Here is an 18,326-nt window from a genome sequence, read left to right as displayed (position 1 = left end):
TAGCCCCATCTAAATTGTATTTGTCTAGTTTGTCGATAAGAATATCATGCGAGACCGTATCAAATGCCTTACTAAAGTCTAGGTATACCACATCCACAGCTTCTCCCTTATCCACAAGACTCGTTATCCTATCAAAGAAAGCTATCAGATTGGTTTGACATGATTTGTTCTTTACAAATCCATGCTGGCTGTTCCCTATCACCTTACTACCTTCCAAGTGTTTGCAGATGATTTCCTTAATTACTTGCTCCATTATCTTCCCTGGCACAGAAGTTAAACTAACTGGTCTGTAGTTTCCTGGGTTGTTTTTATTTCCCTTTTTATAGATGGGCACTATATTTGCCCTTTTCCAGTCTTCTGGAATCTCTCCCGTCTCCCATGATTTTCCAAAGATAATAGCTAGAGGCTCAGATACCTCCTCTATTAGCTCCTTGAGTATTCTAGGATGCATTTCATCAGGCCCTTTGTATCATTCAAAAATGGTCCTATTTTCCAGCACTCCCCAATACCAAAACTACTAATTTTTTGTGGGTTCCCCTCCCTTCTCATGATTCCCCGTCACCCCAATGTGCAGGGGGAAAAGGCAGAAAAAGGTGAAGGGGGGGAAAGGAACCCCACATGCATTTTTTTTTGTACTGAATCAATTCCAAATGAAAAATTTCATTTCACTGGGGAAAAAAACCTGTAAAATTCTCTGAAAATGTTCAAAGTGAAAATAATTTGGTACAATGGTTTGCCCATTGTTCTATTTCTCTGCTCAGCCGCTCACAAAAGCTCCGCCAAATGGCACACACACACACACCCTATTTGAAAATAATGGCCCTGCTGTGACAGTATTATCAGCAGATTGGCCCATTACTGTAAAACACTTTGGGGTTTCAGTCGCAAGGATACCGTAACAGAACCAGTGTATGCACATGTGATGGATGGAAACACAAGGTCAGAGAGGAAAGCACAGCCATCAGTCTCCTGTTTGTATCAGGAACTAGAGCAGAAATGACGGGGTGAGGGAAATTATTTTTAAACTGATGGAAAGGACCTCAAGCGTGTTAAGTGGCGGATTAGAATGGGAGCAGCGGTGGTTTGAGGTTGTTTTGCTTTAACGTTTCACACAATGCCATTTCCCTAAATTTGCCTGGTTTGATTGAATCTTGAAATAGCAGCTGCTTTTTTCGTTGCACGAGGCTCTTCCCAGCCTTTCTCCCCATAAAGATCTTTGAACCACCTTTCATCTGATGAGCAGAACCCCAAGCATGTGACGCTAGTAACACTTCCAGCGTGCTTTAAATCTTAGTCTCCTGCTCAGCTCTGCGGGTACGTTGGAGACGAACTGGAACGCTGTATCCAAACACCCCAACTTCAGGGAGGCTTGGAGCTGGAGTTGACTTAGAGCCCGTTTCTGCTTTCTATAATCCTGCAAGAGGCTGAGCATCTCCTAAAGGTGCCCCAGCCAGGCAGTCTCCTCCGCTCCCTTTGGGCCCTGGCAGGACTGGGCTCATTTTTAGCATCTTCCCCATTTCCTCCTGCTCGGAACGCTCTCCCAGTTCGGAACCGGAACCGAAGAGCTCAGAAGGCTCTAAAACCTGCAGAGAACTTCCCATCCTCTGATCCCGTTTTCATGCCGCCTTTCCGCATGCCATGTTTTGACCAGGCAGCACCAACCATCAAAAGTTGTTCATGCAGCATTTCCAGCCAGGCCTGCAAGCAGCTGCCCTGGAAGCCCGGTAAGGAAGCCTCTTTCTAGGCGAACCCCAGCTCAGTTTTGCAGTCTCAAGGGGTTTGGAGAAAATGTAGATTCAGCTTTGCACCAGGCTTGAGCCTGTAACCCTTATTCCCCCAAACAGTCCCTAATTCCACGCAGCATTGCGTCAGGCCACATTCCGATACCTTTACTCTCATGGAAGTGCTCTTTCCTCCGGAGCGTGACTTCAGAGAGACTACTCAAAGGTACTCCTCAGTGCGAATAAGGATATCAGAATCTGGCCCATTGCGAGCAGGGGTTGTAGGATCAGGCCCGGCTTTCGGAAGCCTGTTCAAACCCAACTACTTTGAGGTTTGCCCATCATTGAGATCAAGATCCTTTCTCCTCACTTCCGTCATGTTCTCGACCCAGTGACACCAGATTCTGCACTGGAAGTCTACGGGCAGTGGCTTAGCTCTAGAACTGGGGTGAAAACCCAACGCGCACTGTTAAGGGGTGTTATGAAATCCTCGTTCCCTCCTCTTAAAATCACCCCCCCTAAAAAAAATCCTTCCTGTTATGCAAAAAGAAACACCACCGTGTAACATAGAGAGAGCTGAAAGAGTTAAATACGACAGACAACTGGAATATATTCAGAACCCATGTGTCGTGCAAGAACTCACATGGGGTCCTTGGTGGGCTGGTTGGTGTGTTTGTGTGGGGGTGTGGGGTTTTTTGGAAAACTTTTCTTTTACTAAACATTAAATTATTTCCCAAGAAATAAAAAGTTATTTACACTGGAATTATCTACAGTATGCCATTGGTATCCTCGCTAGTCACATGCACAGGTTAGAGCCTCATTCATAAAGTTGTGCATCCCGCTCGCCAGCTTCAGAGCCCAAAGGGTTAACATCACTCGGTTTGTTTCCCCATCAAAGGACAAGGAGAGTCAACTGAGTGGGCCCGATCCGGCTAAGACCTGCAAGTCACTGGGAGCTGAGGGCACTCCGCATGTTGCAGAGTCAACACCCGTGTCTTAGGCTGTTCATTTACTGTGGGGTGTGGAGGCGGGAAGTGGATCGTTTGCCTGCAACAGTTCAGCTGAGGTGTTCAGATCCACCTAGGAGATTTAGACACATGATTCCCAGTCATTTTAACACAAACCGGGCACTCAAATCCCTTAGCCCTGTAGTCTCGGCCTACAATCGTTATGTTTAACCAATGGGAATTTTCCAAATGCTGAACATCTACCTGCTGTTTATGAATGTGGCCCTGGTAAACAAAACACCTCTCCCCAGCCCCGCCCCCAAATGATGATAATGATGCATCATTTTCTTTTTTTAATAATAATAATTATAACAATAATAATAATAATAATTACAAATAAAAAGCCAGAAATGCTGTAGACCAAGTGGATTCTCGCTATTAAACACTAGTGCAGTTGGGGATTTCCTTTGTGCTTTCGCTGTTAGCAATTGTCGAGATGCTTCCTGCGGAAGACAAGAGGGAGAAAAGGGTCAGGGTAGCTCAGGAAACAGCCCAGTCTGTCGCCTCTTGCCCACGGGCAATGGGTACAGATGAGCCACAGAGCAGCAGGACACAGTCCGAGCCTAGGGAGAGAATTCGGTGGGTGGGAGGGGGGACGTACCCCACACTTCTTGCAATAGTAGGAAACTGATCACATGGGATAAGCCTGCCTGAACCTAACCGGGCTTGCTCTAGGGTTCCCAGCCTTGGGCTGAATCCCCCACCCCAACATCATGGGAGTCAAGATCACACACATGTGGGAGGCTCACAACACCCCTCCCCACCAAGCCATCACACATTGCTAAATGGCAGTGGGGTCCCGGCTAGCTGGGAAGGGGGAATCCCAGTATGGAAAAGGTCGAGAACAGAGGAAAGTGCAACATAACCCAAGCTCCCCGCTCTGGAGGGGAAATTCTTCCTGACCCAAGATGTGGCCATCAGTTCAACTCTGTGCATGTGAATACGGATTCCCCCCACAGCGAGGTGTCCCATCCCATTCACACCCTGAGGTGCCTTTGCTACCCGGGCCATTGTCCATTTGCTTTCCTGAACCCTGGTGACCTGGATTCTGCAAGTATCTCCAGGGCCAGCGTGCTCTCTGGGTTGATCACTGCTCGCCGAGAGGCAGTCGTGCCTTACCTATAACCCGCGTATCCAGTTCTTTCTCCATTAGCTCCTCAGGGTCAGTGAACTCGGTCAGTGCGATCTTGGGGGCACTTTCGCTTTGGCTGACGGAACCGATCATCTCTTGTTCCTTGTCGTGTTGGACTTGAGCGTAGATGTTAACCCACGGGATTTTCCTGGCCGGGAAAGCAAAGCAAGAGGCCTTTTTCAGGCGGTGACCTTTGGCATAGCAGAACTGAGCTCATTAGAGCAATTAAACCTTAAGAACATAAGAACGGCCATACTGGGTCAGTCCAAAGGTCCATCTAGCCCGGTATCCTGTCTTCTGACAGTGGCCAGTGCCAGGTGCCCCAAAGAAAATGAACAGAACAGGGAATCATCAAGTGATCTATCCCCTGTCGCTCATTCCCAGCTTCTGGCAAACAGAGGCTAGGGACACCATCCCTGCCCAAACCAGGAATAGCCCCCACGGCGTGGTAACCAAGACACTGTGGCTACGAACTATTCTATGCATAGGGAAAGTATGCTGGAGTCATGGAGCCTGATCCTTCAAGGTGCCAAGGAAATGCCCACTGATTCCCATAGGAGTTAAATGCACCCAGCACCTCTCAGGGGTGTTTAGCACCTGGCAGGATGTGACGTAGTATGGAGAGTATGTTGGCTCTTTAGTGATTGACCAATGAATTATCATCCTTTGGATTCTGATAGCACGTGGAGGCTTCAACCAAGCTCCATTGCTAGGTGTTGCACATACGTATAGTAAGAAATGGTCCTTGTCCCAAAGAGCTACTAATCAGAATGGATAAGACAGGGAAAAGGCAGAAGAACGGTTTTATTATCCTCCTTTTGCAGGTGAGGAATGGGGAAGCATGGAGAAATAAGTGACCTGCCTGAAAAGTGGATGAGCCCTAGAAGAGCTGGCCATTTCAGAACAATAGGAACAGCGTTTGGATCCCAGAGCTTGTTAGTGGGGTTTGTGTGTAGTTCCCTCCCGGGAGCTGGCTTTTAGACAACCCACCCCTCTGAAACGACCCCATTTGTGCCACTCCAGGCATAAGGCAGAGCAACAGCCGATCGCTTCAAAGGAGGCTCTGTCAAGGGCCACCTCTGGATGTTAACTTCTTTGCTGCCAAATGTGCCAAAACGAGTCAGATCCTCTCGGGTGTAAACTGGCTCGGCCCTATTGACCTCACTAGATCTGTGCTGATTTACATCAGAGATTCTGACTCCAAATCTCCGGTGCTGTCATGTTAACTTGACATTTCTTTGTTATCAACAGACATCAGGATATATTTGTCATGTTCAGGAGAAGTGAAAAGTGTTAATGTTCTCCTCTTGAATTCCCACGCTCTCTCTCTCTCTCAGGGTATGTCTTCACTATGGAGATTTGGCATAGCCCTGCAGAGTAGACACAGCTTACACCAACAGGAGGGTTTCCATTAGTGGTACTCTTCTGTTGACGTAGCTGTGTCTACACTGGGGATCATGGCAGCAGAGCTAGGGCGGTCAGGAGTGTGGCTTTCTCACATGCCTCTAACTTTCAAGTGTTGACCAAGCCCCTCACACACTCTCTTTCCCCATCTCTTTTGGGAGAAAAAGAGCAACCTCTGCTAAGTGCAGCCGCTCTGCTCAGCCTGAGTACGCACTGATAAGGAACAGGGCTCACCGAACACCTGGCAGGGAAAGGTGAGCTTCGGCTCATGAGGCTATCTCTTAAAAATATAAAACGCGTCTCTATTCTACAGCAAAGTCCACACATTGCAGTTCTGTGATTGTTCACTGCATGCCTTGATCAGCAGCAAAAGAGTTAACGGTGCTTACAGGCCAATGCTCATCATGAGGCTTTGGTGTCCACCCCTTGCGGAGATGATTGGGAGGCTCACACCTGTGAGCTATTATTTTAGGCTGTCTGCAGACTCAGGTAAACAGCCCTGCATGGCTTACATTCCATTCGTATTCTGGAGGCTGCTTTCCCAACCAATACAGTCCAGAGATTCCCACCACCGCCACCAGTGACAGCTTCGGGTCTGGAGAATAAAACAACAGCCACCAACTATACCCAAGAATTTTTGCCAATAATAATGGACAAAGAATGTACCAAGCAGGGTAAATGGGCAGGGCAGGGGAAGAATAGAATAGACCCAACCAGGTATAAGGGTGCAAACAAGTCCAGCAAGGGATGAAGGGGAAGAGTACACTAGGAAGATGGTGCAAAACTCTCCAGCAATGGATAAGGGGTAGGAGAAGGCTCTATCCATCGGGTGAAGGGACCCAGACCCTGAAAGGGGCCTGAACAGTCCAATCAAGGTTTGAGAGTGAACAGGAAAACTCCAGTTAGGATCAAAGGGCCCAGATCACTCCAGATAAGCCTGTAGCTCCAGGGAACCTGAGCTCTGTTTTCAAAGGAAGCAGCAGTAGGAAAGTTACTGTCTTAAATCGTGAGCGGGGTGTGTGTGTGTGTGTGTGAAAAAGAGTTCTCGGCTGCCGCGTGCAACAAAGCCTCCAGCTGCCTCTGGGAACCAGGGAGAAAACAAATCCACACACACAAACAACCCCTCTGCATTATCCCATCACACATCTGCCCTCCGAGTCCCCCAAAGGTGCAAATATAGTGCCAATCTATAAGAAAAGGACAACCCAGGGAATCACAGACCAGTCAGCTTAACTTCAGTACCCAGAAAGATAATGGATCAAATAATGAAGCAATCGGTTTGCAAACACCTAGAAGATAATAAGGTGATAAGTAAGAGTCAGCATGGAATTGTCAAGAACAAATCATGTCAAACCAATCCGAGAGCTTTCTTTGTCAGGGAAACAAGCCTTGTGGATGGGAGGAAAGCAGTAGACGTGGTATATCTTGACTTTAGCAAAACTTTTGATACTGTCTCGCATGACCTTCTCATAAATAAACTAGGGAAATGCAACCTAGATGGAGCTACTATAAGGTGGGTGCATAACTGGTTGGAAAACCCTTCCCAGAGAGTAGTTATCAGTGGTTCACAGTCATGCTGGAAGGGCATAACGAGTTGGGTCCCACAGGGAGGGATCAGTTCTGGGTCTGTTCAATATCTTCATTAATGATTTAGATAATGGCATAGAGAGTACCTTTATAAAGTTTGCCGACAATACCAAGCTGGGAGGGTTGCAAGTGCTTTGGAGGATAGATTATAATTCAAAATGATCTGGACAAACTGGAGAAATGGTCTGATGTAAATAGGATGAAATTCAATAAGGACTAATGCAAAGTACTCCACTTAGGAAGGAACAATCAGTTGCACACATACAAAATGCGAAATGACTGCCTAGGAAGGAGTACTGTGGAAAGAGATCTGGGGCTTACCGTGGATCACAAGCTAAATTTGAGTCAACAGTGTAACACTGTTGCAAAAAAAGCAAACATCCTTCTGGGATATATTAGCAGGAGTGTTGTAAGCAAGACACGAGAAGTAATAATTATGCGCTGAAACAGCCTCAACTGGAGTATTGTGTCCAGTTCTGGGTGCCACATTTCAGGAAAGATGTGGACAAATTGGAGAAAGTCCAGAGAAGAGCAACAAAAATGATTAAAGGTCTAGAAAACATGACTTCTGAGGGAAGATTGAAAACATTGGGTTTGTTTAGTCTGGAGAAGAGAAGGCTGAGAGGGGCCATGATAACAGTTTTCACCTACATACAAGATTGTTTCAAGGAGGAGGGAGAAAAATTATTCCCCTTAACCTCTGAGGATAGGACAAGGAGCAATGGGCTTAAATTGCAGCAAGGGTGGTTTAGGTTGGACATTAGGAAAGACTTGCTAACTGTCAGGGGGGTTAAGCACTGGAATAAATTGCCTAGGGAGGTTTGGAATCTCCATCATTGGAAATTTTAAGAGCAGGTTAGACAAACACCTGTCAGGGATGGTCTAGATAATAATTAGTCCTGCCATGAGTGCAGGGGTCTAGACTAGATGATCTCTTGAGGTCCCTTCCAGTCCTATGATTCTCTGATCCCTATAATGGGTGAGCTCCACATACACACACTCCTTTCACAGCCAGGGTTCCAAGCTGGGAGAACAGGTAGCAGCAGGGATCTCTAACGTGTCTGCTGAGCCTATGACTTACGGACTCATAATAAGGAGGCTGCGTGGAAGCCAGCGGCGTGCCAATTCTATACATTTGCAGAATTAAAAATTCATGCTGCCACATGCTCCCCCCTTCTCTAAACAGAAGCTCGGTATTCAGACAGTGATTCTAGCTAATCAGAAAAGTACACACTGCCGACGGACTGACAGCTCGGAGGAAGTGGGAGATGAGCATTTACCTTACGCCCATTTCTCCGTCGACAGCTGCTGCATGCTTTAAATTCTAAGCCAAAGAGGCAACGGGCTTGGGGTTTGAGCGTGTTTTCTGCTCCGTGACCCGGCACTCGGGGTTCCGGATTTCACCCCAACCTTTGTCATTTGCAGTGGCGTGTGTTGGTTTGGACACAGCAGCTAATAACGTAGTCCTAGAACCCGTTTAACAAGCTCTGATTTAACCACCCACTATTTTTTTCCCATGGGTGCTCCAGCCCCCGAGTACTGACTCCTCTTTACTAGCCCGCTCCCCTTTTACAAAGCCCCAGACACAACTCGATCAGAAAGCCTCATGTGGGGCCACAGGCCAGGGAGGAAAGATTTGGGACTTTGCATCACTCCGAGGGGAAGGTTCGACAGAAGTCCAGCCTCTGGTCCCCACATTCCAGGACAGAGGTGTCATCTCACTGGGCCTCCTGTCCCTGGAATAGCATCCCATGCACAGGAGCAGGGCCGGCACTCCATTGGCAAGCTGCATTTCATCACAGCGCGGGAGCAGAGAGGAACAGCGAAGTGGCTTTGTGCTATCAACTTGACAAGCGTAGGAGGCTGAAACGCTGCATCTGAGCAGAGGAAAAACCTGGGCACTAAGGGCTTGATCCTACTCTCCTGAAATCAATGGAAGCTTTCCCACTCACTTCAATGGACGTAGGATCAGAGCACTGGATTCCCATTGACTTCAGTGGGCTTTGGATCAAGCCCTTAGGCAATGGTACCAGCCAATTTCAATTGAAAAAGCTCAGAAACGAGCGGCGTTTCCTTTTTATAAGTACAACGATATTGATTTCAATTTGGAGCGTGTAGTCCAGGCCCCTCTGAGTGACCGCTTTCCACTCTCGAGACCCCAGGCTGTCTACAACCCAATAATGCCTTATAAGGCACAGCCTTTCATGGTGCCGAAGAAGAGTGAGAGAGAAAGGCTCTGGTTTGGGAGTTAGAAGCTTAAAACGTGTTCATGCCTGGAATCAAAAAAATCAGATCTAATCTGTAGTTCCAGTACCGTACAGACAGCTACGGGGCTGGATCTGGGCATGCAGCACATTTAACACGGCAGGAACCTTACTGGGTGCAAAGATTACCCTAAGAAGCTCCAACGCATGTCCTGACTGCTGCTCGGGAACGGGGTGTTTATATTAAAGTCTGTTTCTGGCACCTTCGCACTTAACATGGAAGTATCTGTTCTCTGCGTGTCAGACACAGACAAGCTCCCTGTCGGGTCACGACAGCTGAGGGAGATGGTGGCAGGTTCCACGTTATGTACGGATACCATCCCTATTAGGCAGCCATTCAGCAAACAAATCACACTTGTCCCATAGTTAATAAATTAATTTAATGGAGATATCCCATCTCCTAGAACTGGAAGGGACCTTGAAAGGTCATCGAGTCCAGCCCCCTGCCTTCACTAGCAGGACCAAGTACTGATTTTGCCCCAGATCCCTAAGTGGCCCCCTCAAGGATTGAACTCACAACCCTGGGTTTAGGAGGCCAATGCTCAAACCACTGAGCTATCCCTCCTTTCTTTGATAACTTCAGACAGCAGAGTATAATGGACACAACGCATGTCCTGACTGCTGCTCGGGAACAGGGTGTTTATATTAAAGTCTGTTTCTGGCACCTTCGCACTTAACATGGAAGTATCTGTTCTCTGCATGTCAGACACAGACAAGCTCCCTGTCGGGTCACAACAGCTGTGGGAGATGGTGGCAGGTTCCACGTTATGTACGGATACCGAATGATCCGCTGAATTTGGATTTTGAACAGCCCCGGGCCCTCTACACTGAGGGCTGTTCAAACTCGGGTCCTGGTTCAAGCCCATCTCTAGCGCTGATGCAAGACACAACTTGATTTTTCAGGTCCCAATGAGCATTCACAGTGAGTTACGTGGAAAAAAAAATCATCTGTTGATTTGAGAGCAGGGCAGACGTGATGTGGAAGTAACAGAGGGTGATTAACACTGGCTCCCACAACATCATGTGTACACTGCTCAATGGAGGGCTTCTGCATTCTAATGCTAGCACTCAGCAGGGGAGGGACTACATTGCATTCAGGCTGAATACAGGGATTAACTGTGGTGAGCAACATGTGGAGACAAAGCTCATCTCCTGGGACCAGGCAGCAACAGGAAACAAATATCAAGGGCCTGATTCTCCTGTGCCTCCACCCGTGCAAAGCGGCTGTAAAACGCTACCCCCTTGGGAGATGCTTGCTTTACCCTTGCTTTTTGTAAGTGTGAACGCCAATGCAAAGTGCAAAGCAGTGCAGAACTGAGCTGGCAAAACCTCAGGTTATCCTTTGTCCTTCCACCCCCGTTATGTAAATCATTGTCCATCATCGCTAAGATAAGAAAACGCCACTAGGTCCCAGCTGTCCAATCACAGCAGAACACTGCAGGTCGGCAATCCTAATGGGCGGCCATATTTTGGATGTACTGTATGTGCACCTCGTACCTGGGTAAGTCATTGTCCACTTGGCAGTAGCTTTGACTGCCTGGCCTACTGGAAATGTGGCAGCAAGTCCAGCGTCTGTCACAGCCCTTGCAGACAAGCACATTTCAGCTTTTTGGCGAGGGGAGGGTAATTACATTACTGAGAATCCTAAATCAGTCTAAGCCAAGGGCTAGCTTCTCAGCTGGGGTAAACAGGTGGAGCACCACTGACTGCAGTGGATCACATACTCAGCTGACGTAAATCAGGGTAGCTGCACTGAAGCTAAGAGGCTGGATTTCTAGCTGATGGAAACTGACACAGCTCCACGGAAGACAAGGGAACTATACAGGTCAAAGGAGGTTCTGGCCCCAAATCCCATCTGTCATTCAATCCTAGACCCCCATACCAAGGAGCTCTCCTGCTCTAAACTCTGGATTTTCAGCATCCCTTTGCCAGGCTTCCTTGGAAACAGCTGCCTCCCTGGATAGCGTCTCAACATACCTTTTAAATTTGTAGATTAAAAAAACAGCCAAGCCGACAAAGACCACAGACAACAACATCAACATCGCCGAACTGCTGTGCCCGGTGCTGGAGTCCACGAGAGGCGCTGCAAAGAGAAAGGGCAGACAATTATATTGGGAAGTCATTAACCAGGGGGGTCTGGGCACCTGTGATAAATGAAGGGGGAGGGGTAGCTCCTTTTTATGGACACCGAGCCAGCCAGTTAGCTATGTAATCCCTGTTAGTAGCTGTTCTCTACTTGCTTTACCTGTAAAGGGTTAAACAGTCCACAGGTAAAGGAAGGGAGTGGGCACCTGACCAAAAGAGCCAATGGGAAGGCTAGAACTTTTTAAAACTGGGAAAAAACTTTCCCTTTGTGTCTGTTGTTGTTCTCCGGGGAAGAGGGAACAGGGCAGCAGTTATGTTGTGAGAAGCTGAAGGCCAGGTGTGAAAATCATCAGAATCATACCTAGAGATTGCTTATTTGGAAACCCAGATATGCAAGTAGATTAGAAAATGTGTAGGAAGACGCGATTCGGTTTATTTCTGTTTATTTCTTACGGCTAGTGGACTCCTCTGTGCTAACCCAAATGCTTTTGTTTTGCTTGTAACCTTTAAGCTGGACCTCAAGAAGGTTATTCTCGATATTTAAATTTTTTAAATTTAGTAAAAGTCTAAGAGCCAGATGTATTTTCTTTCTTTTTGTTTTTAATCAAATTTACCTTTTTTAAGAACAGGATTGGATTTTTGGTGTCCTAAGAGGTTTGTGCACATGTTTTTTAATTAGCTGGTGGTAACAGCTGATTTCTTTGTTTTCCTTTCTCAGCTTTTCCCTGGAGGGTGTGTGTGTGAAAGGGCTTGAGGGTACCCCATGTGCGCCTTCCTGAGTTCCAAAGGGTTTTGCATTTGGGTGTGGCAGCATCTACCCAGCCAAGGTCAGAGAAAAGCTGTAACCTTGGGAGTTTAATACAAGCCTGGAGTGGCCAGTATTAATTTTAGTGTCCTTGCGGGTCCCCACCTTCTGCACTCAAAGTGCCAGAATGGGGAATCAGCCTTGACAGCACCAGGCAGCCGAACCTGGTTCTCTCTTTGCAGCACGTGCTTTCCTATCTCTGCTGCGTGGGACATGCTGTTTGAGCAAATCCAGCTGGTATGAGATAAATCAATTCCCCTGCCTTCAAAAGAGAAGCTCCTATTTGAGCTGGCGCTGCCCTGTAACAGCTCCTGATAACAAGGCAGAAGCAGGCTGTGCTCAGACAAACTAACTGCTCCCATGTTAACTCTTCGGGCTGTCACGTTTGAAGCTTTCACTGGGGCTGGAGCAGAGGCATAAAGGTTTTGAAGGGTGATTCTATAAAACTGGTGCTGAGATGTTATTATTTTGTTAGCTTATGCTGGAGATGAGCCCAGAGCAAAACCCCTCCAACCAAACAGTCCCCTGTTGCTTTCCAAATTCCACAGCAGTTTGCAGCGCTGGCCCACCTCTATTGATAGGGTTTGGGCGGTTTATAATAGAGCAGTGCTTCTCAAAGCCGGTCCGCCGCTTGTGCAGGGAAAGCCCCTGGTGGTCCGGGCCGGTTCGTTTACCTGCAGCATCTGCAGGTTCGGCCGATCGTGCCACTTCCATGCGGGAAGTGGCACGGGCCGAGGGACGTGCTGGCCGCCCTTCCCGCAGCCCCCATTGGCCTGGAGCGGCAAACCGCAGCCAGTAGGAGCTGCGATCGGCCAAACCTGCGGATGCGGCAGGTAAATGAACCGGCCCAGACCACCAGGGGCTTTCCCTGAACAAGCGGCGGCCCGACTTTGAGAAACACTGTAATAGAGTGTACGTAGTGCCTTGTGTGGGTAGCTGCTCACACAGCTGGTCTGGGGCAGAATTCTCATGGCCTAGATGTCAGTGCGCAAGACTGGGACTGAGAACTCCTGAGTTTAATCCCAGCACTTAGCTTCTTGCAAATGATTTTAAGTAGCAGATGAACTTTCCTGGACCTGCAAAGAACATTTGATCCGGGTTCATTATTACAACTCTCCATTGCTTATATAGCACCGTAGACATGGAGGAGTCTACACCGACCAAGCCACTCATGATCCCTGCCCTGATTCTTACAATCGAAGGGGCTGATACTGCCGGCATCCTGTTCTCAGAACTCCCACTGACTTTCACGGAAGCACCCAGCCTGCGGAAAGCTCGGCTCAGACTCTCATTCCTGGAAAAGGGCTGGAGCTCCTGAATCTAAACACTGTAGAGGGAGGGATCTGAAGCAAAAGCTCAGACCCAAACAGCCCTAGATTGTGGGAGGCTGGAAGGCTGTCCACAATCTTCACCTGGAGCTGAATTTTTCAGTTGCAGTATTTATAACAAATACTGAATCCTGAACTTGGGGATCTGGGTACAGATTTGACACTTTAATTCTAACCGGCTGTCCACCCCTGACCATCAGGGTCTCCCCCAGAGGGAACAGTCTGAGAGGGGCTTTTTGTTGTTGTGGAGCCTTACGTTTATACCACCGAGAAGGAATTTGCTTCCTAATAAAAGCAATCTCAACGACTTAAATTAACCAGTGTCAGGCTGCCCACTGCCACCTATGGCCTGAGCAAAGGCAGTAGGTGGGAGAGAGGTCACAAGCCATGGTCTAAGCTAGTTCTTGGCTCTCTGAACATTTCATGAATGAGGAATGTGAATCCCATTATTCTATGGGACAAACTCAACGGGAACCAGAAACCCCATTTCCTTTAATGGGATCACTGAGATATTGCACGTCGGACCTGGCCAGGTACTTGCAAGGGATGGTCAGCAAGAGCAAAAGCTAAAAGCTCTCCGGCCTTTCATCTCTGGCTAAGAGCGCCACGGCAGAGTGGGCTGCAGGGCTGCCGAGGATTGGAGGGGACGCATGATGAAGTTGTGTGAAGATGGAGATCGATAACCAGTGCTTAATCTTAATGAGGGCTAATTTGTAGAGATGGGTCACTCTCAGGGCACGTGTTCCTCCGCCAGATGCCGAGATTTCCCTCTCCTGAGTTCCATGCTCACTGAAAGAGCAGCAGCTTCCTGTATAGGACTGTTATAGCGAGAATAGAACCGGCTGGGAATTTTGGGGGGCAATGTTTTCTTGTTGGAAAATGATGATTTATCGAAATCTAAACTTTTCACGTGACTGCATCAGCCTCCATGGAACTTCCATTGGGAAGGGGTCTCAGGTCCAACATGGAATTTCTGGACAAAGCCAAAGAGAGAGACTCCAGCTGTTGGAGCACTCAGCTGGGGCATGGGAGTCCCAGGTTGATGTCCCTGGTCTGAATCAAGCAGAGCAGGGACTGGAACCTGAATCTCTCACACCCTACGCGAATGCCCTTAACCACAGAGGCTATGGGCTATTCTTGAGTGGCTTGGTCTCTCTCCCCCTCCCCAATGCCCCCACGTCTAATTAGCAATAAGGGCTTCATCCTCACCCAGCTCTAATTTGCAATAGGGGCTTGATCCAATGCCCATGGAAGTCAATGTAAATGCTCCCTCTGATTTCCCTGGGCTCGGGATCAGGGCCTTATAAAAGATCTTTCATCTGAGTGTCTCAAAACACTTTACAGATATTAATGCATTAATTAACTAAGCCTCACAATGATGGTATTTTTATAAGTGGGTAAACTGAGGCACGGAGCAACTACCTCTAACATTTTAAAAAGCGGCAGCAGACTTTGCATGTCTCAGATTTTGGGTCCCCACCTGAAGATACTTTGGGGCTGATTTTCAGAAGCACAGAGCACCCCAACTCCCATTGGCTATGATTGAAGTTGTGGGTGTTGAGTGCTTCAGACCCGAAGGGTGTCCAGTTAGGGGTGCAAAAGTTTTGGCCAAGGTGACCTGCCCATGGTCATGCGGAGAGTCTGTGACAGAGCTAAGATTACAGCCCAGGAGGACCCCAGGCCTCTGTTCTATCCATTGGACTACAGTGTTTCCCTGACAGCTGTAAATGGTTCAGATGCTTCAAGAACTGAGGGTAGGCAGATGCTCTGTTGTCAGATTGGAAGGCAAGGGCCCGTGAACCACCTGCAGAAGGTTAAATTCAGGGTCTAACCACGAAGACCAGGGAACCATTCCTAGAGCCCCAGCAGCTTCTTATCACAGTGTGGGGTTTCTTCATGGAATGGAGCAAACGCCTGACCAAGCCATTTGCCTAATGCGAGGTTTAATCAGCTCTTTCTCTTCTTCAGCTGAGCTACCTAGAGTCACGGGAGAGGGTTGGGCTGGTGGAAGCAAGCTCTGAAGCTGATCCGGCACCTCTGAAGAACATCCCCCTTCCAACAGTTTATGCCTCTTCTTTAAACCGTCTCCCCCCTCAAAGGTTATGCGAACGCACTTCCGGCCAAGGAGGGAGAGTTTCGCTGATCTAGCCCCGCCTTGGCTGGGAGGGTATCAGCTTATCGTGGGAAGCTTTGAGGAAGGAAACAAGTTAAAGGAGGGGAAGTTCTTTGGAGGTTCTGATTAGACGTGGGCCTGAACCCGTGATCCCCCATCACAGCACCCCAAACTCTCTGACAATTCGAGTCCCAACCTGGAGCCAAACGGTGTGGATCTGGCCCTTCTCCAGTGCTGACTGGCTAGTGGAGGGTCCCGTGCGGGGAGGGAGAAGGCCAGGTAATGGGGAGCATACCCTTGCATTAGGAAACAGAGAACCTGGCTCAGCCAATCCACGTATCAAGCAGCAGTGCCAATGCCACCCAGTTTTGGTTGGGTTCTTTTGCGCACAGTGGGGGCTCCTCCTTAAATTCTGGGATGGAGCTCGGATGCAATTGCCAGCCTCTGTTCTTCCTCTGCCAGAGCCTGAATGACTGAGAAACTCTCCTCTTTTCCCAATGTCCATCTATTTATATGCCAGTAGCGTGCTGGTCTGTGTCCCTGCTCCTGTGAGAAGTAATGGGGGAAGCACAACTTACGTGGGACTCCACACTTACCTAATGTCAACTGAGTGACGTACGCAATGACTTCGACGCCAGGCTTCAGCTCAAACTGGACCAGGTTCTGGTTGAGAGCATTAAAGAGGAGTTCAACAACCTGGTGAACCAATCAGAGATATGTGGGGTCAAAATGGACAATAGTACCAGCACCACAGAACCTCTTGGGATGCATGCAGTCTCCGAAGGCTAAAACCTAACCCGTCCTGCAGCAGGGAGAGTGGCGGGGGGCATTTTCAGGAACTCAGTATTGTTCCATGTGATTCTCCCAGCAGGAAAGGTGGAATTTTAAGGTCCCAGGAGTGTGCTATGATGTTTTTACTGGAAGGGAAACCAAGAACCATAGAGTCCCAGAGTTTAAGACCAGAAGGGAACTCCAGATCATCTAATCTGCCCTCCTATATATCACAAGAAAGCTAGACTTGGGTAGGAAGAAAATCCTTTGGGATCCCCCTCATTTTCTCCCAATCAACACTCTTGGGGCCTGATCCAGTGCCCAATGGAGTCACTGGGAACCTTCTAATTGAGCTCAATGGAGGTTGGATCAGACCATGGGTCACTAGACCAGTGGGCCAGCCTGGAGCCTCTCCTTTCCCCCCTGTTTCCAGGCCTGCAGCTCCTGTTAAAGTAGGGGTGGGATCTAGTGCTGAAGGCTGTTTAACTCCCAACCCACTCCCTCTGCTCAAATGATGGGGGTCCCGTGGGCGGGCAGTCCAGCATGTGGCGGTGTCACAGCGCACAGATCATTGTGTTGCAATGGAAGCAGAACTCACAGAAACCTGAGATCTCTGCGGCACTGCACGTGGCCCTACCCTCTAGGATAAAATTCAACCGAAGTCAGGAGGATCCCCACACACAGCTTTCCAAACACGCCTTCGTGCATCCCTTAGGCACACTGAGCTACACACTTACGAGACCGACCTTGCTGGCTTTCAGTCGGCTAGTGTCATCTCACGGGGATGACTTTGCTCAGCAGGTAACAAGAGCTTCTAAAGATTCTCTGTGGTCCTCCAAGTTTCTTAATGCCTAGCTGCAGCAGAGCGCGCGAGCTGTGGGATGCCTCCCACGAAGCTTGTGCTGTATATCCCGTACACCAGTGGTGCACCGGAGAACACTAGCCAGAGCCAGGCTGGTTTCTGCTGCAGCATTTCACTCTGTGTGCTTTTGAAGAGCTGATTTAATCACTTAGTAATCCTGGCGTGAAAGCTTTCGCAGCCTGGTGCTGTTTCTAACTCTCCTCTTGCCTGAACATCGCGGTCCCTATTCATCACCGTAATTACCTATTTATCTAAATGGATGGCTATTGTAACTTCCAAATATAGTTGGCATGCGCTGATTGCTATTGCACAATAAAGAGGTCTCATAACAGAGATACGCAAGCAGAAGAGCCTGATTTATTTTTAGTGAGCCGCTCAGTATGTTATCTCATTGCTTTGCCCTCTCTCCTTCCATTACTGTCAGGGGTGTAGGGTATTGTCCTCAGGCCACAATGGAGAGGGTAGGACCCGGTGGGAGGCACTACGGTAACAGGGTCTCGCCACTGGGGGCGCTATGGACCATGGCATGAAAAAGGTTACGCAGCTCAGCTTCCTCTGCATCTCTCAACAAGCCATTGGGAAAGCCTATTTTTTCTTTTTAAAACGGCCTTGCTTAATGAGAAATGTATGGGTCTCCGTGCCCAGTTCCCCAAGCTCGCTCAAAGTGGTTTCCAATGCTGCATAGACTCGCCATCTGGGCGAGGGCCTATCTGAACGTGGGATAGGCTTCACGTCCAATAGCGGGAGCTGAACAGCAGCACTTCTTTTAGAGAAACGTCAAAGCCCCAGGAGTATTCTGCGTGCGGTGCGTGTCCATGCAAGGTGTTCTCTGAGCTTAGCTGCATTCTGTGCTGCTACCTGCTCCAGATCGCCTTCATGGCCTTTCCTCCTCTCCGTCGTGTTTTTGTGGGGGAGTATGAAGAGCTCAGCGGAGGTGGGCAGGCCAGGAAATACCGCCACCAAAATCTGCTCATCGAGGATACCGGTCACCTAGGAAGAAGAGTGAGCAGTGGCATTAGAAGGTCACTCGGTGCCTTTTGGTCCTGCCCTCCGTTCTTTCATCCTGTTTCCTTCAGAAGAGCTAATTAAGTGGGGAACAGCGAGCTCCTACCCATTGTCTGGGGGGCTCAGGTTCTCTTATAGGCGATGTAGCTCTAGTGAGCTGCTATGTCCACTTAGTAGGGCCTGTCACAGAAGCTCTTGTACAGAACCACTCCTCCTCCTTAACCTTTAGAGCTAAGGATGGG

General features: G+C 48.6%; 1 protein-coding gene across 1 annotated transcript in view; it reads right to left on the bottom strand.

The window, feature by feature from the left end:
* Positions 1-3,106: 3,106 nt before the first annotated feature.
* The window catches only part of SORCS3 (sortilin related VPS10 domain containing receptor 3), a 469,336-nt gene continuing 454,116 nt past the window's right edge, over positions 3,107-18,326 (bottom strand). The window contains exons 23-27 of the mRNA XM_065407380.1: positions 17,938-18,069; positions 16,043-16,142; positions 11,093-11,198; positions 3,848-4,008; positions 3,107-3,171 (exon numbers count right to left, since the gene is read on the bottom strand). Coding sequence (XP_065263452.1) covers positions 3,107-3,171; positions 3,848-4,008; positions 11,093-11,198; positions 16,043-16,142; positions 17,938-18,069 — 564 coding nt within the window. The remainder of the gene's footprint in view (positions 3,172-3,847; positions 4,009-11,092; positions 11,199-16,042; positions 16,143-17,937; positions 18,070-18,326) is intronic.

Source organism: Emys orbicularis, chromosome 7 (assembly GCF_028017835.1).
Source record: "Emys orbicularis isolate rEmyOrb1 chromosome 7, rEmyOrb1.hap1, whole genome shotgun sequence".
Classification (NCBI taxonomy): domain Eukaryota; kingdom Metazoa; phylum Chordata; order Testudines; family Emydidae; genus Emys; species Emys orbicularis.
This window is presented reverse-complemented; position numbering and strand designations above follow the sequence as displayed.